This window comes from Echiichthys vipera (assembly GCF_963691815.1).
Source record: "Echiichthys vipera genome assembly, chromosome: 8".
Lineage (NCBI taxonomy): Eukaryota > Metazoa > Chordata > Actinopteri > Perciformes > Trachinidae > Echiichthys > Echiichthys vipera.
Genome location: NC_139833.1, coordinates 10,533,936 through 10,556,699, shown reverse-complemented (window position 1 = coordinate 10,556,699; position 22,764 = coordinate 10,533,936). Strand labels below are relative to the sequence as shown.

At 40.2% G+C, this 22,764-nt stretch overlaps 5 protein-coding genes across 5 annotated transcripts in view; 2 read left to right on the top strand and 3 right to left on the bottom strand.

Annotated features, from left to right (window-relative positions):
- tmem145 (transmembrane protein 145) overlaps positions 1–4,959 on the top strand; it is a gene marked incomplete at its 3' end in the record, with an annotated part of 39,404 nt that extends 34,445 nt beyond the window's left edge. The window contains exons 12-15 of the mRNA XM_083917998.1: positions 691–863; positions 1,567–1,687; positions 2,069–2,257; positions 4,711–4,959. Of these exons, the coding sequence (XP_083774124.1) occupies positions 691–863; positions 1,567–1,687; positions 2,069–2,257; positions 4,711–4,959 (732 nt within the window). The remainder of the gene's footprint in view (positions 1–690; positions 864–1,566; positions 1,688–2,068; positions 2,258–4,710) is intronic.
- Positions 4,960–8,266: 3,307 nt separating this feature from the next.
- On the bottom strand, positions 8,267–9,722 carry mrpl17 (mitochondrial ribosomal protein L17). Its single transcript, XM_083918931.1, has 3 exons — positions 9,386–9,722; positions 8,781–8,849; positions 8,267–8,671 (listed from the first exon to the last, which is right to left on the bottom strand). The coding sequence occupies exons 1-3, from the start codon at positions 9,557–9,559 to the stop codon at positions 8,426–8,428; spliced, it is 489 nt and encodes a 162-aa protein (XP_083775057.1). The 5' UTR covers positions 9,560–9,722; the 3' UTR covers positions 8,267–8,425.
- Positions 9,723–12,037: 2,315 nt separating this feature from the next.
- LOC310950456 (trypsin-1-like) lies at positions 12,038–14,149 on the bottom strand (the record flags this gene model as incomplete). The annotated part of the gene is made up of 6 exons (XM_083918274.1): positions 12,038–12,085; positions 12,208–12,309; positions 12,433–12,569; positions 13,279–13,529; positions 13,624–13,774; positions 14,110–14,149. 6 exons carry the CDS (start codon positions 14,147–14,149, stop codon positions 12,038–12,040), a joined length of 729 nt encoding a protein of 242 aa, XP_083774400.1.
- Positions 14,150–16,366: 2,217 nt separating this feature from the next.
- On the bottom strand, positions 16,367–17,612 carry LOC310950457 (trypsin-2-like; the record flags this gene model as incomplete). Its single annotated transcript, XM_083918275.1, has 6 exons — positions 17,525–17,612; positions 17,285–17,435; positions 16,946–17,196; positions 16,722–16,858; positions 16,517–16,618; positions 16,367–16,414 (listed from the first exon to the last, which is right to left on the bottom strand). Exons 1-6 carry the CDS (start codon positions 17,562–17,564, stop codon positions 16,367–16,369), a joined length of 729 nt encoding a protein of 242 aa, XP_083774401.1. The 5' UTR covers positions 17,565–17,612.
- Positions 17,613–19,029: 1,417 nt separating this feature from the next.
- LOC310950128 (trypsin-1-like) lies at positions 19,030–20,691 on the top strand (the record flags this gene model as incomplete). Its single annotated transcript, XM_083917790.1, has 6 exons — positions 19,030–19,075; positions 19,175–19,325; positions 19,749–19,999; positions 20,119–20,255; positions 20,456–20,557; positions 20,644–20,691. The coding sequence occupies exons 1-6, from the start codon at positions 19,036–19,038 to the stop codon at positions 20,689–20,691; spliced, it is 729 nt and encodes a 242-aa protein (XP_083773916.1). The 5' UTR covers positions 19,030–19,035.
- Between the last annotated feature and the right edge of the window lie 2,073 nt (positions 20,692–22,764).

Here is a 22,764-nt window from a genome sequence, read left to right as displayed (position 1 = left end):
GTGGATTACAGTCTTTGAATACAGACTATTAATGACCCGGTGGGAATAGTGCAGTAGAAGTATCCATGCTATATTTAATGCTGGAGCCTATAGCCATCTCTCTCGCTGCAATATGTGGATCTGAAGCAGTGTAATTTATCCGCGCCTGCCCTCTTACACGGTCCCTGCTATTAAAGAGCTTAAAACTCAGGGGAGCCCTGCTAAAAATATGCCAAACTAGGTTACAATTGGAACTGAAATAAAGAGTCGAAGAGGGCCTGCAGTTAGGAATCTAACAGGCTCGGGTTTGCTGGTTGGATCCTAAGAAGCTCCACTCCAAGCCGTCAGACCTATGCATTATGTAGCAAGGGGGTAACCCTGTATGGCCAACGCTATCCATCACTGGACTGTGAAATGCAATCTGTCCGCAGATGCAAGCACAGGCCCCACACAAACCACAAAACCTGTGCACACACATGCCTTTGATGACCCAGTTGTAGAGTGTCAGTGTCAAAGACACACAGATTGCAACAAGCTGAGTTTTGGCTCGGTCATGGCAGTGCATCAGCTGAATCACGAGCAATCCATCTTGGTAATTAGGGCACAGTCCACGATGCGTAGTCAAGCCAAAAGATGCTTCTTTTCTACTTTGTGTTAAAGTTTAATGTGCGTGTCTTCACTTTGGCATAACTTCTCATGTTCATGTGCCAGTTCTTTGACCCAGGCGAAGTGCTGTACGCCTACGACAGCCCGGCAGGCTACGGACTGATGGGCCTGCAGCTGCTGGCCTATGTGTGGTTCTGCTACGCCGTGCTGGTCTCTCTGAAACACTACCCTGAGAAACAGCCCTTCTACGTCCCCTTTTTCACCACGTACACACTATGGTGAGACCGGCGCAGCCTTCCCCTCACTCTGCCCTCGCTGTGGATAATCGCACCTTAGTGAGATTGCAGGAGTAGCAAAATACACATTTCTCTGTTTGAGGTCTCTTCAATTTGAATAATTTATGTCGCTCTGTAAAAATGTGCACGAGATAGCTGATGCTTAGCGGTCCGGGGAATGAAAAGTTTATTCTTTCACCACCATTCAAATACATTGTGTGCCCAGCCTCTGTGCTCAACTAACACAGTGGATTATTGTACTTGAATGAACGATTGCTAGAGGAAAATATCTATTTTTACTCCTGATGAAGTCTCTTCTATTAGAATAATTTATACTCCCATATGTATGGACTAGATAGTTTAAAGCTTTGTACTGGAAAGTGTTTTCCCTTTTTAAACAACCCTGAGAAAAACTCTCCTACATGTGCCGCTCAGCTTCTCTGCCCTTCACTCCCTAAGTGTAATAGCATGAGCCTCAAATTAAGTTTAGATTACAAAGACTAATATTATCTCAGGATTTCTCGCTCATTGCCGCCGCTTTCTCCCGCCTCATTATCTGCTTCCCTCTTCCATCTTTATCTTTCTGTGTGCTTTACATCTGTTTCTACTCTCCCTGCCTCTCTTTCTACCACCATCAAACTCTGTTCTCATCTTTTCTCGTAATGTGTTTTTCGTTATCCCAAATCTACTCACTTGTCTTTCCCAGGTTTTTCGCAGTGCCTGTTATGGCTCTGATCGCCAACTTTGGGATTCCTCGTTGGGCTCGGGAGAAGATCGTCAATGGCATTCAGCTCGGCATCCACCTCTACGCTCACATCGTGTTCCTCGTTTGTACCACAGACGCACACACATCCACGCTCATGCAGACCCTTGCACCTCAACATAGTTCACATTATTCAAGAGTCATTATTGCCACTGTCAGTTATACATTATTCACTACCCTTGAGTCATAGCTGCCACATGCTGATTGTCTCCTCCACACATCATTATCTACCTCTTCCTCACCTTCGACACATTGTTCTTTACTAATGGGCCGTACTGCTCACGCAAATTTCCTTTTTATATTCCTGTTCACTGCTTGCATTGCAATTCCCACTTTTCACTTTATGCTCTGGCTATGTGTTAGCTACTATACATATTTCATACATAGATTATTTATGTAAGAATTAGCAGAAATCATCATGTCTCGCTATCCTTTTGTCCCTTAGATTATCACGAGACCCTCAGCAGCCAATAAGAACTTCCCATATCATGTTCGGACGTCCCAGATTGGGATCCTGCTGTCCAGTCCGAAAGCAGGCGAGGGGGCGGAGAGTTTCCCTCATCATGCTTATGGAAATGGATCCTTCCTGGGAGACTCTCAACCCAACTTCACTGAACTCTTCTCCATCCAATCAGTGAGTCTAACTTCACATGCTTTTGGATGCTTTGTTTATGTTTAATATCCTGGATTGAAGTTGTTGACACAGAAGAGTCCAGAAGCGGGTCACGAACAGGTGAAAGGTAAATGCAAACAAATACGAGGTAAATACAATATTATTGTAGCCCATGTACTGTTTGTGTCTATATCCAGTTTAAACGCTCCCAACCATTTTGCAGTGCTTGCAATATGTAATTAGATTCATTCAACTTGTACAAATTTTTTGATCCTTTTCAAAAGGCAGACATTATTGTGTCAAACCTAGCTTGAAATTAATTCATGTCTCATCTGACAAAGACGCCTCAAATTAGAAAGCATCAGTGTAACAATACAGTTTGTAAGAGGACATGTTTTAAGGATTATTTTCTTGGCAAAAACTGCCGTCTCTTCCTGTGGGAGCCAGGTGAATGAGAGTTAGCACAGCGCTACATAGCACAAGCACTGGTATGAAAACACTTGGACAAAAGGAAATAATGATTAAATAGACAAGACCAAATTAAGGCGTTGTTTTCTCCATGATAAATTGTGTCGCTTAGGGAACTTTTAAATCTGTAGACATTGTGTTTTCATACTGCACAGAAATTAGAGACAGAAGAAGAGCTCTATATCTTCAAATTTGCTGATACAGTGTGCAGGCTAGTAGGAAAAATACAACAAGAATGAGGAACCCGAGGTTCAAGTGGCCATCGTAAAAAAGGCATCAAAACTTAAAGATGATTTAGATCATAAGGTCACATGGCAATGATTAATAGCCCAAAATATAATACATATGCAGTAGGGAAAACAAGCAATTCTTTAATTTACATGTTTTAGGATGAAGTAAGTTGGTTCTGATATTGTCGTGTAAGTCATTGTGTATTTTACAGTCTAGTACGACCACTTAGAAATTAATTGTCTGACAGCCTGGAAGCCAGTGTTAAGAGGCTTAATGTGCTTACTTCTCCTGGTTCTTATTAAACACCTCGCACCAGAATTGCTGCATTGGCTGCATACATCTAATTGGAAGACACTGTGAAGACCATGCAAGAGCGTGGCTGCTAAACAACTAAGTACAATGAAACAGCTTGACTTTCAACCTGACACAGAGTCTTTATGACCCTGGTATCAGTGTGGGTACTAAGAATCTCTCCTTTTTCAAATAAAATGCACTCAGTCAAGGAAATGTAGTTGCAGGTGATTACTTGCATTGACACTGTGGGTCTATTAGAGCGGGCTCATTTGGTGAAAGAGCAAATTAAATCTTGAGTGTTGTCTCTGTAGCGTTAAACAGCATGGCAGGCAGTGCTATTGTTTTGCAGTATTTGGCCTGAAGGGTGAATTCTTTGGTTATCACAGGAGTCTCTGTACTATAAAGTGTGACATTCGTTTTCCCGAGAAGGGAAAGACTTTTTTAATTATAAAATACTGGATTTAGTATAAAAACATCTGGGAGGAACTTAAGTCTTTAACTGCAGGTTTAAGCAACACCTGATAGGCCATTTATAAGTCGTAACACATGAAAGTACTGTAACTAAAAGACAAGTGAGATATGGGTCACTGGGTAAAACAGTCTCAATCAACGAAGAGGTGTTTCTAATACTTTGTTTACATGTTTACATGGATAACATGAAGGAAGAGCTGGGCAATAATTCAATTGTCAAGCTTCAGCAGCATAACACAATTAAAGGGATGGTTTGGCTAGTTTGAAGTACGGTTATATGAGAGAAGCTCATGGTTAGCATGCTGCCAGTTTGGAGAGGCAAGTAGGAGTCCCACCACGGAAGCTAACCAGCTAAGTTAAGCACTCGGAGAGCGCAAATCTGTTGCATTTTCTATCTCACAATCGTAGTTTGAGTTTATCTGGAACAATTTTTTTTTTACTTTTCCGACACCAAATGAATGAAGCACAAATGCCATATCTCACAATGTTAAAGAAATTGAAAAATGATTTGTGTTTCTGTCCCTTAATGGGTTATTCTTTGGCCCACACTGTACCCTTCCACCACGATTCAAAAAGATCGGGCCAGTTGTTTTTCTTTAATCCTGCTGACAAACAACCAGACAAATCTGTCTGGCAGAGGTAAATATAACCTCCTTGGTAGAGGCAATCATGAAAATAATCATCTCTTGCAGCCCTACATTTTGCATATGTCTGCCATACTGTGATGTGTATATTGATATAAAGGCTCTGCCATGCAGTAAACACTAATATAGAGTAGGGTCTGTTTGTGGAGTATATGTAACTGAACTGAAGGTCAGGAAACCCAGTACATGTGTATTTTCCGCTGACCTCTATAACCATTGAGCTGTAGAGGAAGCTGTCCAAATGTGATGCATATTAGTGTATAGTGTTACTGACACAGTGTCTGTAAGTTCCACGTTACACAATAACCTACACCCAGATGATCAAACTGGGTCAAAGGGTGTAAAAACATGGCGTTCTTCTTCCAGGACCCGGTGAAGACGGTGGAGGAGACGGTGGCCCGTAAAGGACCAGAGGTGCCGAGGAACAGCGAGCAGAAGATCATCACCACTGCTGCCGACTTGACGGCTATATTGCCCCCACCTCCACCTCCCATACCCCCACGCCCGGCTGCGCGCTCGCCCCCGCTGCCGCCCCGGCTGCCTTCCTTCACCGAGTATTTCAGCATGCAGAGCGGAGGAGGAGGAGGAGGAGGAGGGTTCGGAACAAAGGCATGAGACAGGACAGAGGGCAGGGCAGGGACAGAGGGAGAGGGTGAAAGGCATCGAGGGAACGAACAGAATGACAATACAAAGTAAAGAAAGTCAGAGTGGAAATGAAGGTGTTACTGTTTAAAGACAGCTAAAAAAAAAAAGTTTGGATGGACGAAGAAGAAGACAAGTAGAAATCCCTAAACGGTTTCCTTTCACCTGTGAATGGAAATAACCTGAAGGAAAGAGTGAGGGGGGAAATGGCTGTGAGATACAGGAGGAGTGCTGATCTTGTTAAAGAATAAAGAAGCAATAAATATTTGATGTTGAGCAGTAAAAGGCACACGGGGAGAAAGATGACAAAGTGGATGTAGCCAGAGCAATAGGATGATAGCTGTGCACGATGCAGGAATGAACAAAATTCTTGAAATACTTCTATTCAAAAATTCATGAGGCATTGATGGTGTACCTGGAGGGGCTTGTACATAGCTAAGACTGGAGAGAGCTACCATTCTATATAGTTTTATTCCAACAAAAGGACATTTTTCATGTTTTTTTCCACGTCATTAAATACCAGTTGGTGCTGCGACCATCAGAAAAAAAAGTCATGGCATTACATTTATCCAATATTCATGTAAAAAAAACTTTTTTTATGTTTGACACATTTTGATAAAGTATAGATATTATAATGAGTTTGTTGGGTTCATTTATATTCTTATATGCCTTCATTGCAGCTGGTTATTCTGGATTGATATGCTGATGTGTAAATGTAAAATGTCACGTTTACTGTGGGCACTTCTAGGTACTCGTAAAACACGCATGTTTGTATCGTATTACCCGTCCAAAAAGCTGATGTATGTAACTCCACGTGACCATAAAATATTTGCTTATTGTGTATATTGAAATCTATACTTTTGTAAATACATACAATAGGCTTTTAGTATATTTTTGACTGGATGAATTCTGTTAATCGATATTCCAATCAAAACCTTGCGCTGTCTGAAGCCAGTATTATACGGTTTTAGTTGAATTTTCACTGGAGTGCAGAATATGCCTGCTCAAAAATGTCATTTCTGTGTATGTAGACGTTGGTGAATGTACTGATGCAATACAGCACAAAGACAGGGGTGATTTTAAAGTTACTGCAATCCTACAGTACAACTTTTGTCAAACTTTTTCCTTTTTTTTGGCAGTTTTCAAGCCTTTATTATATAGAACAGACACCAAATGGGGCGAGAGAGAGGGAGACATGCAGCAAAGGGCCACAGGTCGGAGACGAACCCACGGCCGCTGCCTCGAGGACCCCCAGCCTCCCCACATGGGGCGACCGCTCCAATCACTGTGCCACCGGCCGCCCCTTCTTCTTTTTTTTTAAACTGCAACATATCCATGATTTAAGAGCAGGGACCTGCCTTTGTGATTTTTTTAAACACGAGTAACTTCATCCTCACCTCTGTCTAGTACCTGAAACACGAATATTCGTTGGCTTTTTCTCACTTTAACATTCAAACCGTGCAAAAAGCTTAACAAATATTACTAGTTTTGTATCCCCTAACATTGCTACGACAAAAAAAAAAGCCTTGTAGATGAACTGTGAAAACGGCAACACAACTGTACATTTTGTCTGTCCTGCATGGAGCACTTTAATGTTCCTGGTCTTAGTCTGTTTATTCGTGATGATGTCACCTTATAAGACTGCTTTGAAACCTGTATTTACACCACTTCCAGTACTATTCCAGATGCATACATCTGTAAATACAGTCTGAAAAATGTCATCAACATGACATTTTAAGGGACCCATCATGCTCACTCACAGTGTAATTTAACATTGAATTGCTGAAGTTGATAAGTCGCGTAAGAGTGTCGTTGAAGCCGAGTTTACCACCAGCTTCGTGAAAAAGAATATCTGTGAAGGACACTAACTAAATTCAGTTTTCTCTCGAGCGTTTATTGATTTCTGAAAATGGTGGTACTTGGCTAATAGTCCACAGATTTATCAATGGAGATCTTTCTGTAATGGAGTAATGTAGGATGTTAGGACTGTGGTGTGTAACTTGTAAGAGGTGTAACGTAGTCTGTGAAACCGAATGATACTTGAATTAGAGTACTAGTTGTTATTTCTGATTGTGTCCAGTTTATATTTGGCATGTCTGCCATTTTGTCTGCTGTTGCCTATTGTTACAGTTGCCATGACTCGACTGAATAGACGCTGGGTGACTCAACTGACAGACGGGCTTACTGATACTGTATCATTGCTTCAACCTTGTGCATATTGACATACAATTACAGGACTGAGACTTTTAGGGAAGGGACACTGACAAAAAGAGATTATGTATGCATGATAGAAAACAGCACAGCTTTTAGGCTACTCAGAGCGATCTGGTTAAGAGCACATCACTGAAGCACTGTTCAAATGCATTTTAATGGTGTCAAATGACAATTCTAAATACGCTGTACATATACACTTTTTGCCAAACTAATAAAAAAAAATATGGTTTTATTAGAGGGCTCGTCTGGGTGTCTGTAGTGTTTGGATAATGTGTTAATAGGCAAGAGATTGTGTGTTCCCGTTAGGACAACGGCATATGTCCAAAGGAGTCAATCTAATATCTGTAAATCATATTTAAAATCTGTTCTCATTACAAGACTCCATTAAAGCAGAACATCACAGGGACAGACTCCAGGCTGGTCACAATTCGATGTAGGCTAGCTTAATTATTTCAGTCCGTGCCAGTACTCCGCTCTGTGGCTGCTGAAGTGCAGTCAAAACAAACTGCGCCCCGTCTACGCGGGTACACATTTGTAAATTGCTTTCAGGCTAAATCACTGCCAGCTTTTAAAGGAAAAAATGCATTCTTACATTATTCTGTCACATTATTTTGTGATTAAGCGATAAAATGTGTTGTTTTATTCATCTACATCTGCCCATCAAAGTTAATGCATCCCAATACAGTTGTCCAGCAAAATATAAATGCTGTCCTTGACTTGTGATTGTTTTTCTGTTCTATTGACAAAATAACAAAAACATATTACTTAATAATAGACCTGTTTCATTTGTCATAAAAGGTTTCTACTGAATTAAATTTAGGTGTTTTTTTCTGAATGAAGTAGGAATATAACAAGCAGGTGGGCTTGTAAACAAAGGATTGCTTTCCAGTTTCATAATAGGTAACGTAGGATCTGGTGTTTTGGGGGCTTATCCCTTACTAAGTGCTATAAGTCAGGGTATCTCCTCCTCCACTGACTGTCACAAGTCCCCGAACTAAGCAGCATTTGTTTCTTTACTTGTGTTCAAAGAAATAATGAAGTAAAAACGTCCTAGTTCTGTTTAGAAATCATATTTATTAACACAATGAGGCAAAAATGTCCTTTTACAGAAATGTTCTTGGCTTCACTTGACACTGGAGCTTTCAAACTATTTCCCGGTGAAGAAAAGAATCAGTGTCTTTAAGCCACAACCTTTCAGTATCCAACCATCATCCTTCAGCGACCACTATGACCGCTGTCGGGCCCTGTCCTGTCTGTAGCCTTTGAGCAGCTGGTTGATGAGTGTCAGTTTATTCTCTTTTCTCACGGGATAGAGAGGCGGGAAGGGGTTGCCTTTGTACTCCAGGACGGCCATCTTCGCCCTGTCCAGGTTCGCTCTGTTGGGAATGCGTGCCATCCTTGTGTAGCTGTTTGACTTGTTTGCAAACCGTGGAGCGAGGACCTCGAAGAGCTTTGGGACCAGATCCTTTTCCTGAAGAGAAGAAGCACACTAAAAGTAAATACTTCAAATTGACAGTTTTGCATTCAGTGACACAGCTAATATATACTGTACAAAGTTGAGAATAGCTGGAGTCATGTACCGTCAGCCAAAAATTGGCCATTTTCATCGCCTTCTCATCAGTGCCCCCTTTTTTGGCGTAGTCAACCAGCTGAGAGGAACGAAACAAAAAAACAAACATATACAGTCAGAACCATTGTGTGTCAGACAGTTGTCATATAAAAAATAATCATTTTAACATCAAGTTAGACATGGTGGGATGAACATTTCTGGACAGAATTAAATAAATCTGTCAGATGGTGCAGTTTCCATGAGAAGCGCCCAGAGAAGTTTCGGGGTTCGGTGCCTTGCTCAAGGGTACCCGGCAGTGCCCAGTGCCAGGGGGTGAAATGGCACCGCTCTAACTACCAGTCCACCTTCTTCTCTTGGTCCGTGTGGGGACTTGAACCGGCGACCCTCCGGTTCCCAAGCCAGTCTCAGGTTTCTCTCGTGTTTTTGCGTGTACATTTTCATTTCTCATTGCATTGTTGAAGGAGCCGGAGACTCAAGAATTGCACTGGCAACGACTGCTGCTGTAATTGTTGTGCATATGACGAATTAACCATCTTAAATCTTAAAGACCTTTGGCTCAATGGACATGTTAGCATGTTAGTTAGCATGTTAGCAGCAGCACCAGGGGGTCGTTACCTTCTCGGCATAGAAGCGGACTTCATCTGCTCGGGCCGCCGTGGTTTCTATCCTCTCGTGTCGGACCAGTCCTGTCAGAATATTCCGGAGCAGGTCGATTCGAGATTGCGGACCGAGACCGAGCTTCCGGGCCACCCGACCGTGAGAGATCAAGATTTGCAGCGTGAGGCGCATCTTGTTCGGTTAGCTTCACCTGTGTGAGTCCGCGAAACAAACTACATAAACGGGATAATGTTCCCGACTAGAGCGGCCTCTGTCTTATCGCATTCAGCAGTTACATCAAAGGAAAACAAACCCTAAGGTCAGAGCGAAGTGTGCTGGCTGGGTTGACATTGACGGTGCGTCGTCGAATATGTCCGACTTGATACTGGAGCAGGGGAGCGATAGTTCCGTTAAACTCGTGCAATGAGATTAACGATGAAAACCAAGAGCCACAGAAAGAAAATATCAAGATATTATTGTGATGGCGATGTTTATGTTTTTATTCTGATTAATATTTATCTATTTATTTTTTTCCGTCTTCTTGAATATACTTGTTTATTTAATTTCATTTCTAGTTTAATTACTCTGTAACTTAATGTTTTTTTTGTTTTGGACCTGTCTTTTTTTTACGTTTTCATGTAGAACTTATGATTCTAATTTATATGTGTAAAAATTATGATTTATATATATATTTTAAATGTGTCCAAGACAAATGAGTAAATAAAGTTTTATGGAAAAAAAACATATTGTTATTCTGATTCTGAAGTGAGTGAGAACATTTGGCTGATGTTTGTAACGTTGTTTGTCTGGCTTGTTTTAATATACATTTTAAGGTTTTAATGCTACTGTTAATGGGGAAATCAAGCTCAATATGAGCTATTTTTATTTATTTTTTTCAGTGTGTTCTTCTGTGTAAAGACTTATTTCTAATACTATTCCTTAATTTTCTTCTTTCCTTATCTTTTATTTTATAAGTGCATGGCCTTAATGTATGGGGCCGGGATATTTGGGGCAAGTAGCAAAGCCCCACCTTGGTTTCAGTGGTATTGAGACATCCTCGGTTGCATTGCAGCTGTTATTCATCACTTTTCTACTATTTAAGTTTTGGTGGCTGGATATAATAGTTTAAAATTCTGAATACGTTATAATTTAGGACACTAAATATATCAATTTGTTTATAAATTAATTAAATGTATTATTAATTTATTAAAAATTAATCGTATTTTGTAAGATATTGTTAAGTACAGTTACAAAAAATGGTTTGGAAAAAAATAAAGTAATGAAAAAAAGTGCGACAGAGGAAGTTGTTAACTAATTTACAATGAAATATGGAGAAGGGGTGGAATAAAACAAGTGTATACTTCTTCCCACTCCTTTTCGGACATGTCAATAACAAAGATAGTGTGTAAAAAGTTATGTAACATTATTATTTTCTGTATGACCTTTTCAGTTTTATTTTTTACATGTTTGAACTAAATTTAAGTCAAATCAAAATTCTTAATTGCCATAATTGCTGTAACGTCAAGCGTGTACAGTACGCATGCGCAGAAACCCTGCTGATTACCTGTTGCAATGCTGCAATTTGATTGGCTGGTTTCCAAGTACTGTTGTCGTCATTGGCTCGAAGTTGGCAGGAGTTAAATAGTCGTTAATGCGGTCAACATGAACGATGTGGGTTATTTTTATACAAGTACAGATGCTAAAGTCTACCTCTTCATCTTCATCTTTAACCACTCGTCCCTGTCGGGGTCGCGGGGGGCAGAAAATATCTTGAGATTTAAACACCGTGGTTTCCCAACAGCCGCGGGATATGAACCAAACCGTTTCTCAGCAACAAAAATGGCTGCCGTTAACGTTTGCTGCTCTTTTAACCTCCGGAGGGGAAGATACCTGATGAAGAACAGGCTTTCAGGATCTAAATCATCTTTCTGAGAGGAAACCAAACATGACAGAGCAGGACAACAAGGTATAACTTATGTAGCCACTCTGATTAAAACACCTGTGTTGAACTGTGGAAAATGCACTTTATGTCAATTGGGTATTTTTTGGTTTTGCATAGTTGTTGGGTTTTTTCCACTTAAACGTCCGCTGATAATGATTTTCTTGCAATATAAGGGAGTGGTCCTCAACATTTTCAGACCATGGACCCCTTAGCTGAAAGAGAGGTGAAGCAGAGACCCTCTACTACAAATATAAAATTGAAAGGCGTCTGAAATTGGTCTAGGGTTGCCTAAAGTCTACGCACACAGTTTGTTATGGTGCATACAATACTAATATACTACAATGATCATTATTAACATATGCATATTATATGTTAATGTTTAACATGCACATTTAATTCTTCAGCTATCTGTGCACGGAGCTACATTGCCTAAAGCCAGTACGCCTATCGTCAATGTTGTTTTTTTTATTTTTTTATTTTACTATTTTATTTTGTCTTTTATTATCTTGCATTCATGTTAATGTATATTCTCAAACATATTTAAAAAAACAAAAACATTGGAAAGGTTATCAAACAATTTGATCAGGGGGACAGTGATACAAAACCCAAAAAAGCCAGTAAAAATGTAGGTGTTAAGCTTGTTTTATTTCAATCTCCATTACAACAGGCAGAGTTTCATTGACCCAGGATTTAGAAACAGCTGTAACAGAGTTGGGTCTGGACCGGACTCAGTAAGAAGCCATGGTTCTCTGCAGCCAGTCTGTGAAAATGCATGTCTGATGCAAGAGAGAGGGAAAATGCATGTTGAAAACGTTATGTCACCCTAGACTTTGAGAATATTCCTGTCATAAAAGATAAATAACTGATTGCAGTGGGAAGCTTCTTTTTTCTTTTTTACCTTGGCATAGACACCAGGGTGGTTCTTCTCTGCACATCCAAAGCCCCAAGACACAACACCCTGCAGCTCACCGTCACAAACAACAGGACCGCCAGAGTCACCCTGAAAGTGGGGGAGCAAAATAGTTAGACACATACAAACGTGCCAATTCTCAGCTAAGTGCTGAGGTTCTAAACTAGTCAAATAACAAGTCATTGTGCACTTTGCAACAGCAGTGATGGATACCTGACAGGAGTCTTTGCCTCCCTCAGTGTATCCAGCACAGAACATGGCCTCAGTGATCATGCCAGGGTAGGAGTTGTCACAGTCCTCATCAGACAGGATGGGGATTTCCAGGCACTGCAGCCTGTTACTATCAGCAGCTGTGAAGATGCAGAACAAGAGAAACAGTCAGTGCGTTTACATGCACGTCAGTATCCTGAAAATGGCCTTTCAGATTATTGAAGTTCCCCTTGTGTGCATGAAAGGGAGTTGAATGGTAAAATGACGAGTAGCTCGACCTCCAGTACAGTAGGTGGCTCTCCGGCTTTTTTCCCTTTCACCTTTGTCAAAATCACAACCGACCGACTTCTGGACAGAATTACGACCGAAATTGGTCTTCTTGGTAGTGATGTTACTTGCCGTTGCGAAGTCCTCCCTTGGTTTAAAGGTAACGCTCTGTTGTTGTTGTTGTTGTTGTTTTTTTTTGACCATGGAAATAGAAAAACAAATAAAAAATTTTGCCGGCGCTGCTTTCTGTTTTATTCTATTTCCGGGTCAAAAGCCACCGCCGCAGAGCGGGGAGGGGGGAGTTCTAGCCCCGGCACATGCGAAGACAAGAAACACAATAATCCGGGTCCATTTACATGCCAGAGACCTCCGGTTACTAAAGGAGTTATCTAGGTCTGTTAACCAGGGTATGAGTTTACCCCGATTTTCCCCGGGGTATGGTGTTTACATGGTGTTTGAGAAACCTGCGTATGCCCTTAACCTGATAATAAATGGGGATTTAAAACTGCTTGTAAGCAAACTTACTGATGGTTATGAATGATGAACAAATGTAGAGTGAATAACAGGATGTTTAGCACTCACAAGAGCTCATGGTCACACCCCATCCAGAGACTGTGCATGTGATGCCAGCGGGGGCACAGCTAGTGGGCAGAGCCACAGGCTTCACATACTGGTTGATGGTGGCAGGTTTGCTCAGCTTGATCAGCATGATGTCATTGTTAACCAGCCAGGACTCGTAGTTGGGATGGGGGATCACGCGTTCAGCAGAAATGATCTGTTCATTGCCGTCCATGAACCAACGGTTGTGATCACCGAGGACAATGTCCATTTTGCTGAAAGAGAGGAAGAAGTTGTGTGTTAGGCAGAGAGAATGGGATAAATGACATGTTTTTGTTTTCTCGGAGATGGTGTTTGAGGAGCACCCACGATTTGTAGCAGTGAGCAGCAGACACCACCCAGTTCTCGTTGACCAGGGAGCCTCCACAGAAGTGGTAGCCAGAGTTCAGAGACACCTGATGGGGCTGAGAGTGAGGCGTGCACTCTTGCCCTCCAACGATTTTGTCATCCTCTGTGGCAACTGAAAAAGAGAAATGTTTATATCCCTGCAAAGAATGAAGTTTCACTTTTCCACTCCTTTGCCTGTTAAAAGGTCTGCTTTTATATAGTGCTCTTTATCCAAAGCACTTAACAAGTTTAGCCTCTTATTCAAACATTCACACGCACCATCAGGCAGTAAGCTACCATGCAAGGGCCAACCATTGGGAGCAATTTGGGGTTCTACCTCCTGAGCCACAGCTGCTCCTTCCTCTTTGGTGTTTTTCTCGGTCATAGATAATTAATCCACAGTCTGAAAGGCACATTTTCCACACTAAATGTATCCCACAATTGTTTCTAAATGTGGACCATACTTACACACGGCTCCAACGAGCAGGACAAAGACCAGAGACCTCATGATAAGCTGATGCCACGTTAAAAATGCAAGGACTTTCCTTGACCCATGCCGGGCTTTTATTGAGTGGTTGAACCTATGCCAACTGTTGAGATACACCCCTGGTACTGCTGACCAATCAAAACCCTCAAATAGTGCTGATGCCATGCTTTGGGGAATCCTGCATAAACGAGGCTTAATAGTTTTAATGGAACATCTCAATTTTAAGGATATTGCTCATTTCTGTCAATAACAGCACCTTGACACTGTGTGTATTAATTTAAGGTTAATTCTTTCGGTTGTTGCATTGGCCTAGTTTAAGTATGTACAGTATGTTTTTACGCAGGTTGTAATCAGCATCCTGACCTTGACTCGGCCCCAGATGCAGTGCCAGGTGGAGCGTCTCTCACCGATCGACTCACTGTGTGGCTCTGGCCTTCGCAAATGAAAATAGCAGGGAAAGCACTTCTAAACAGAGCAACCACTCTGAAATCTATTTTTTATGAATTATTTCTCTTACTCTCAGTTTAGTTTTGTTCAGTTTAGAAATTGTAATGACATGATGATGTGTCATGTCACAAGAACAATATTGTTAATGTGAAGAATGAGTTGAAGAATAAAGGTTAACACTTCATGCTAAGGGTAAATTGAAAAGTATGAATCAATTAATGCAGTACCTAATGAACTATCAGCAATGAACAATAATTAATAGTTTCTCATGCATGACTAAAGGAAAGAACAATACTGTATATTAATTAATGCAACAACTAAGGTGTCACAGACATGATTTCTTTCTTTTATCAGAGTTAAGGACGGACCAGTTCACCACTTTATTAGAAGGGCCACAAAAATGAGGAAGTCATAAAATGTGATGCCCAGTTAATCATGATTACAACACAAAGACTGCTGACTGGTCATTTGTTTTGGCCTGACTCCTTTAACTGCAGAATTTATATGAAGAAGACATGAACATAATAACTCTGAAATCGTGATGATTGAGATACCTTAGTAGTTTTATGAATGAACAGATTTTTCTTGCATTAACTCAAGCAGATATAATTCATTTCTAATTCCTGATAGTTCATGCAGTATTACATGAATCAGCCTAATTCATGCTTTTCTGCATAAATTCATGATTTTTTTATGAACCCTTACCATGAAGTTGTACAGAATAAATTAAATACTTACATTAACTAACAAAAGTAAAGTAAAATACTGTTAAATCAAAAATGGCATTGAATTAATATAATACAACTGGTTAAAAACAGTAATAATCACAATCAAAAGTATTATTTGACACATTCAGTGGGATTTTCCGACTTCCTTTGACCCAGTTTATGACATACAGACATATTTTTATGATGCATCTCAGTCGCTATTCACCAGCTCCCAGCTTCAGATGTCCATCAGTGAAATTATTTTCTCTTCACATTTTCTCGAAATTCTAAACTTAACAGACTTGCTGCTTTTTTGTTTATTGTTTATCTCTTTCCTTCTTCTGCAGGGGTGCTGTTTGCTCTATGAATAAATTCTCTTAACTTGACGTGACTCTTGTGGTAATGGGCTGTTTGCAGAGCTGATTATAGCCTTTGACAAGGGTTTAGAAATGTATTCATAGGTTTTTATCCTAAACAATCAGAATGCAAAACCCCCAAAAATTGAGTGAAAGAAATGGTGGGCACAGAAAAATTGCCAACATTTAGGACAATTTACAATTGTGTGGGTCCTTTACATGAAGGACATTTAAAATGATGGAAGCAGGGACTACAAATTTTGCATTTGGTGTTCACGTGAGGCTTTTAAACCAGTGTTAGCACTAGCTGGAGTAGTATAAGCATCACATTTAGATATCTTTACAGGTTTGACTGTGATGTAATTTATGTAACAAATGGATCACTGTTCTTCATCCGATTGTTCTTAACTTTACTGCACTGGATTAATATTTATTTGTGTTTATGGAAATCCTTTTATGCACGCAACAAATTGTCTAGCATATTTGTCCTGCAGAGCAGTAAACACTAAACAGGTTAAGACCTTTGTAAAAAATAAAGTTTTAAAGTGTTGTGGTGAACATGGTATGATGTAGGAAAACAAGCACAACTTTCATTTAAAAGTCAAGGTGTAAGACTTTATTGACTCAGATGGAAAATGGCTGCACATTTTTACAAATTTAACAACAATACTGGAGTTAGAATGATGGAAGAAAGGCAGCAGAGTACAATGGTGGTCGCAGGATCAGACTTAATAGCGGGACATGGTTGTCTCCAGCCAATCGTTGAAGATGCAGACCTGTGAATGGAGACAGAAGGATGTTTTTTAGGTTGACAGCCAGTAGAAAATATGATAAGTAGTAGCATTATTATTCATTATAAAGAGATATTTTAGGTTTACCTTGGCGTAGACACCAGGGTGGTCCCTCTCAGCACATCCGTAGCCCCAGGACACAACACCCTGCAGCTCACCGTTGCACACGACGGGGCCACCGGAGTCACCCTGAGAGAGAGGGAAAGAGAATAAGTGCAGATGTGAAGACATTCTTGATTTGCAACTAAGATGCACAAGTCTAGGTCTAGAATAAGGACCCTTTGGTACATACCTGGCAAGAGTCCTTGCCTCCCTCCAGGTATCCAGCACAGAACATGGCGTTGGTGATCATGCCAGGGTAGGAGTTATCACAGTCCCTCTCAGACAGGATGGGGAGGTTCAGGCACTGCAGCTTGTTCTTGTCAGCAGCTACAATGTGTCCAACAAAGTTAGGTTTAGAATAACACAAATGGGAAAAAAAATGTCTCCCTGAAACATTCTGCAGATGTTACTCACTGGAGCTCATGGTGTTGCCCCAACCGGAGACTCTGCACATGGTGCCAGCGGGGGCACAGCTGGTGGGCAGAGCAACAGGCTGCACGTACTGGTTGAGGGTGGCGGGCTTGCTCAGCTTGATCAGCATGATGTCGTTGTTGATGTTGTAGGAGCTGTAGTTGGGGTGGCGGATGACGCGGGAGGAGCTGATGAACTGCTCAGTTCCCTCGCTGACCCTGATGTTGTGCTCTCCAAGACGTATCTCAACACGGCTGGAGAGGAAAGAGAGGATTAGTGGCAGTTTCATGATGCCTGTTAAAAGTAGATTAATTCTTGTCTGTATAATATGATGTGACATACGACTTGTAGCAGTGAGCAGCAGACACAACCCAGTTCTCGTTGACCAGGGAGCCGCCACAGAAGTGGTAGCCCGAGTTCAGAGACACCTGGTGGGGCTCGGAGTGGGCTTTGCACTCATACCCTCCGACGATCTTGTCGTCCTCCGTGGCAACTGAAAACACACAAGAGATCAAAGGGTCAGCAAGTGTCCCTTTTTCAATTCAGTGATTAGAAACGATAATCAGAAAGTCGTATGCTTACAAGCAGCTCCGATGAGCAGAACGAAGACCAGAGACCTCATGGTTGCTGTGTGATCCTGTTGATGATCCGACTCCACCTGGAGCCCTGGTTTATATGGAACGGTTTCCCTGTTGAACACACCCCCAAGGTTATTTATGACCAATCAGGATCCTGGAAAAATGATTCTGGGTATTGGAAAAGTAAATATTTTGTTGGCCGTGGGGTGGTCTGTACTGCATGGCTGGAGTTATGAAAAGGCTTTCATCATATGACATGTATTGATTGATCTGAGCACATAATGCCTGCATGTCCTTTTAAACTACTAAATGTATCTTGGTATCTCTGCATTAGCTGGTTTACATGATGCAATTTTCTAAAGTTTTTGCAGAGTATGTGTATGTGTTTAGCACAGGATGCATTTTGTTATTGTTAACCTTGACATGGATGGATTTGTGCTGTGAAGACATGGTTGCAGCTTTGCAGATGGCCTGGTTCACAACCACAGTTGTTAATTGTGGCTTTCACAGGAAAACCAACCCACGTGTGTTTCGATAAAACACCTCAAAAATGTGGATTCAGTGAAGTGACAAGAGACAAACAAAATCACTTGGTTGCACAATTACTGTATGAAATCACCAGAAAGAAAACGTTTGAATAAACTTTAAGTTGGGTTGCATTTTTAGGTTTCAGTGTCATTGTCTTAAAAGTATAACGATGCTTTGTCATAACTTTGTTACAGTTAAAAGGGATATTGAATAATTAAGATCAATACAAAGAAGTATTACTGACTATGAAATAATAAAAACCACAATTGCAGTGATATCTTGGTTAGATTCAGTGCAAATCTTGTCCTAGAAGTTTCAGTCAACCTGAGGTACATTTGGTTGTTTAGATGTTACAGTGCAGCAGCTGCAGTTTCACGTGATAAATATGCATGAATCATATGAGTATTTGTGTAAGATTAACCAGCACGGATGTATTCTGAAGATTCATGCTCCACACAGTGTTTAGAAGGATTACAAATCCTCAGTATTTTAGACATTTCTTCACTGTTATAGTTATGCTTAAATGAAACTGTTGCACTTGTATTTTAACTGCACAGTCATCGTTATCAGTTACTGTTCAATGTTGAAAAGCAATCAAAATTGTCAATAGACAGTGAGAAAGATGCTACAGACTAGAGTATTTATCTAGAGTATTAAATTTAAGGTCTCTGATTGTATTCATTGTATTATAAAATATACAGCCATTATGTGCTAGTTATGTTAGGCTTGTTGATCTGATGAGTGTCAGCCTTGAGTTAAAGGCATTCTGTGAATAATCCAGCTGTTAATCAGCAATATCGGGTTGAATATTAGTGGATCAAAGGCATGCGAGTCCTCAACTTACCTGAAATGAACCACCTACATCTGGTTGCCAGTTCCTCACTATCAAATTTTTATTTCTATTGGCAACTATTGAACCAATCAGGCAGCTTTGAGTAGATATAAAACATGGATTCGGATGAACCGACGGGAACACACACTGCAACCATGAGGTCCCTGGTCTTCGTTCTGCTCATTGGAGCTGCATGTGAGTGTGATACATTATTGCTTTTCATTATGCACCTTTTTACATTTACTCTACAGCAGCAAACTAAACTATTTCTGCCTGTCTTACATTTGTTTTCAGTTGCCACGGAGGACGACAAGATTGTCGGTGGGTACGAGTGCACGCGCCACTCCCAGCCCCATCAGGTATCTCTGAATGCTGGGTACCATTTCTGCGGTGGCTCCCTGGTCAATGAGAACTGGGTTGTGTCTGCTGCTCACTGCTCCAAATCGTAAGCACACTTTAGATCAGAGATTCTCAAATCATTTTCAGCCAAGGGCATCTTACATAATAGAAAATATACCAGGAACCCCCGCTTGTATGGCCCATGGAATAATTTGATGCAGCCGATAATGTTGGTTATGTGAAAGGACACGAGAAATCTATTAGAAAGACATTAAACATATATGCAGATTCGAAGGGTTATAGATTTGATAGATTAAAAAGCAATATGAATTATTATAAATTGCAAATTGTTTTTAACTTTGAAGCCTTATTAAAAAATTTATAGTAATAGTCATCTGATAGAATATGGATATATATTTTATAGATAGATAGATAGCTAGATAGATAGATGGATATTAATATGCAATAAAAACAAGCATCAAGCTATTTCCAATCTCAACGATTTTCAGCCATCTTGTGTCTCTTTCAGTCGTATTGAGGTACGTTTGGGAGAACACCACATCAGAGTCACTGAGGGCACCGAGCAGTTCATCAGTGCTTCACATATCATTGCACACCCCCGTTTCAACCGCTACACTCTTGAGAATGACATCATGCTGCTCAAGCTGAGCAAGCCCGCTACCCTCAACCAGTACGTGCAGCCCGTGTCCCTGCCCACCAGCTGTGCCCCCGCTGGCACCATGTGCAAAGTCACCGGCTGGGGCAACACCATGAGCTCCAGTGAGTAGAAAACAGCTATTTCAGACAAACCGTTTGAAAGTGTGTGTAAAAAAATATATATATCAGCCCCCAATTTCAAAAAAAGAATCCACATTTAAGGTTTTGCTCTCTTGCTGCAGCTGCTGACAGCAACAAGCTGCAGTGTCTGGACCTTCCCATCCTGTCTGATGAGGACTGTAACGGTTCCTACCCCGGCATGATCGACAACACCATGTTCTGTGCTGGATACCTGGAAGGAGGCAAGGACTCCTGCCAGGTGTGCATCGCTGATTTTCTATCTCTACATTTTTAAATTGGACCACACTTTTTTCAGTCCTCTAATTCAAATTTTCTTTACTGCCACGACATGCCATGATTATCAGAATCAGAAATACTTTAATAATCCCAGGGGGAATTGTTTATTAGTTACAGTATTGCAGAGGTTCACATTGTGAGTATAATAATTCTCTCTGTCAGGGTGACTCTGGAGGCCCTGTTGTGTGCAACGGTGAGCTGCAGGGTGTTGTGTCCTGGGGCTACGGATGTGCTGAGAGGGACCACCCTGGTGTCTACGCCAAGGTAACATTACACTGCTTCAACTAAAAAAATATAAGTGTATTTTATATCACATTGCAACAAGCAGACTAATGTCTTTTCATTTTCAGGTGTGTGTGCAGACGCAGTGGCTGCATGACACAATGGCTAACTATTAACTCCACCATTCAACCTCTTCATAATCTGGCACACATTATCACCTTATTTGCTGGAATTGAAGTAAAACAAATAAAGTGTTTGAAATTAATTGTTGGTTCTTCTGTGAATTTTTTTCTTTTGATTAAAAAAACTCTGTCTGATTATAATGCAACTGTAACATAGATTACTTTAGTTTAGGTTTTCCGTCAGTTACACAGAAAAGAAGTTGCTCTGAAGTGAATGGAAAAGTAAATTAAACTTATATAAATGAAATGTAAATATATATTTTCTTATTCTATCCATTAGTAATGAGTTGATATTAAGGACACAAACCGTTTTTTCTGAATTATCATCACTTCACCATCTCGTGTTAGCATATAAAGAAATATTACTCATTATATTACTAATTATATACAGAGACCAACAGAACAGCGGCGCGATACAACCGTATAAATGTGAGACCATTAGTAGTGATTAGAAGTAAAAAAGAGAGAAAGAAGAAAAGAGAAAAAATACATTGACTACATTAAATAAATTATATCTGTTCTGTGAAACGACTTGCCTGAGGATCCCACACTCATGAGTTTATATCATCTTTAAATTAGTTTTCAAAACACACTTGTATAATTGGGCATTTATATCATAATTACTGTGTTTACTCGATTAGTCTGTGTTATTTCCAATATTTATTCATGTTGCATTGCACTGCTCTGTGCCATTAACTTCTTCTTGTTGCAAAAGGCTTTTTACCGGTGGTGGAATTTAACACAAAAGTACATTTAACTTCTGTATGTGTACTTTATTTGAGTATTTTTAATTTATGCTACTTTTTACTCCTACTCCATCACAACTTTTGAACTCTGAACACTTTTTTTAAGACAAATATTGTACATTTTACTTTATTGCCTTTATTTGACAGGTATAGTTACTAGTTACTTGTATTTTAAATAAAGAATAAACTTGAGAACTATGATGAATTATCATAGATTAAAGGCTATGCACACCCACACGTGTTTTCAGTTATGTGCCTGTGGAGACATTCAGGTTGGAGTTGAGCAAACCGATGCTGGGAATCACATGGGGTTCAAGATTCAAGATTCAAGAAGCTTTATTTATCCTGAGGGAAATTATTTTGCAACAGTTTCAATACAAAGGCGGAAAAGGATCAGAGTAACAATAAGCATAAACATAAATCAAATCAAAATAAAGCTAACGTCAGATAAATCAAGCAATGAACCAAGTGTGACAGAGTGCAACAGACATCGTGGTTAAGCGTAGGTATATACAATATACAACAATACGCAGCGTGCAGTTTAGCAGCAGATTCAAGGATCTTTATTTGTCATCTGCACATTTACAAACTTATTTATTGGCATTGAACATCTTAGACCTCAGGCTCCCTCCAACAATGCTCATAAAATAACTCTAAAAAGACGATCATGCAAGTAAAATCTAAATAGAAAACCTAGACAAAAGAATATTGCAAATTAAGATACCAGGCTAAAATATATAGAAATAACCTATAAATGAAGTAATATTTGTTAACAGTAATGCAAAAGCAGTAATATATACTGTACGCGTGTGTATAAATGAGATTATGTATTAATAAGGACAACGTTTGAACTTGTTCTTCAACAAAACTAACTAGCATAAAAGTTTTAAAAAAAAGTAAATTAATACTCTGGAATGTGCCACTCTGCATAACAAGTACATTTTACTTTTGTACAGTTTTAATTACAGTTTTCCTGGTAACACTTCTGTACCTTTGAATTTTGAATGCAGGAATTTATTTTTAAATTGTGTTACATGTACTTTTGCTGAAGTAAGTGATCGGAGTATCACCTCCTCCACCACTGCTTTTTACCTGTTTGTTGAGCCTTATATTAAAAAAAATATTACAACGCTTACAGTTGCCCTTCCCCTCCCCCCTTCATACGTGAATTTAGCTTTTAGATGACAGGTGCTGAGAAACACACAGCGGTTCAGATACCATGTCCACACAAACATCTAAATATAGAAGTGACTTGTGCATCTGTGTAATCTGACCAGAGAAACACGAGCCAACTCTGAGGTGGATTCAAACCTTTAACAAA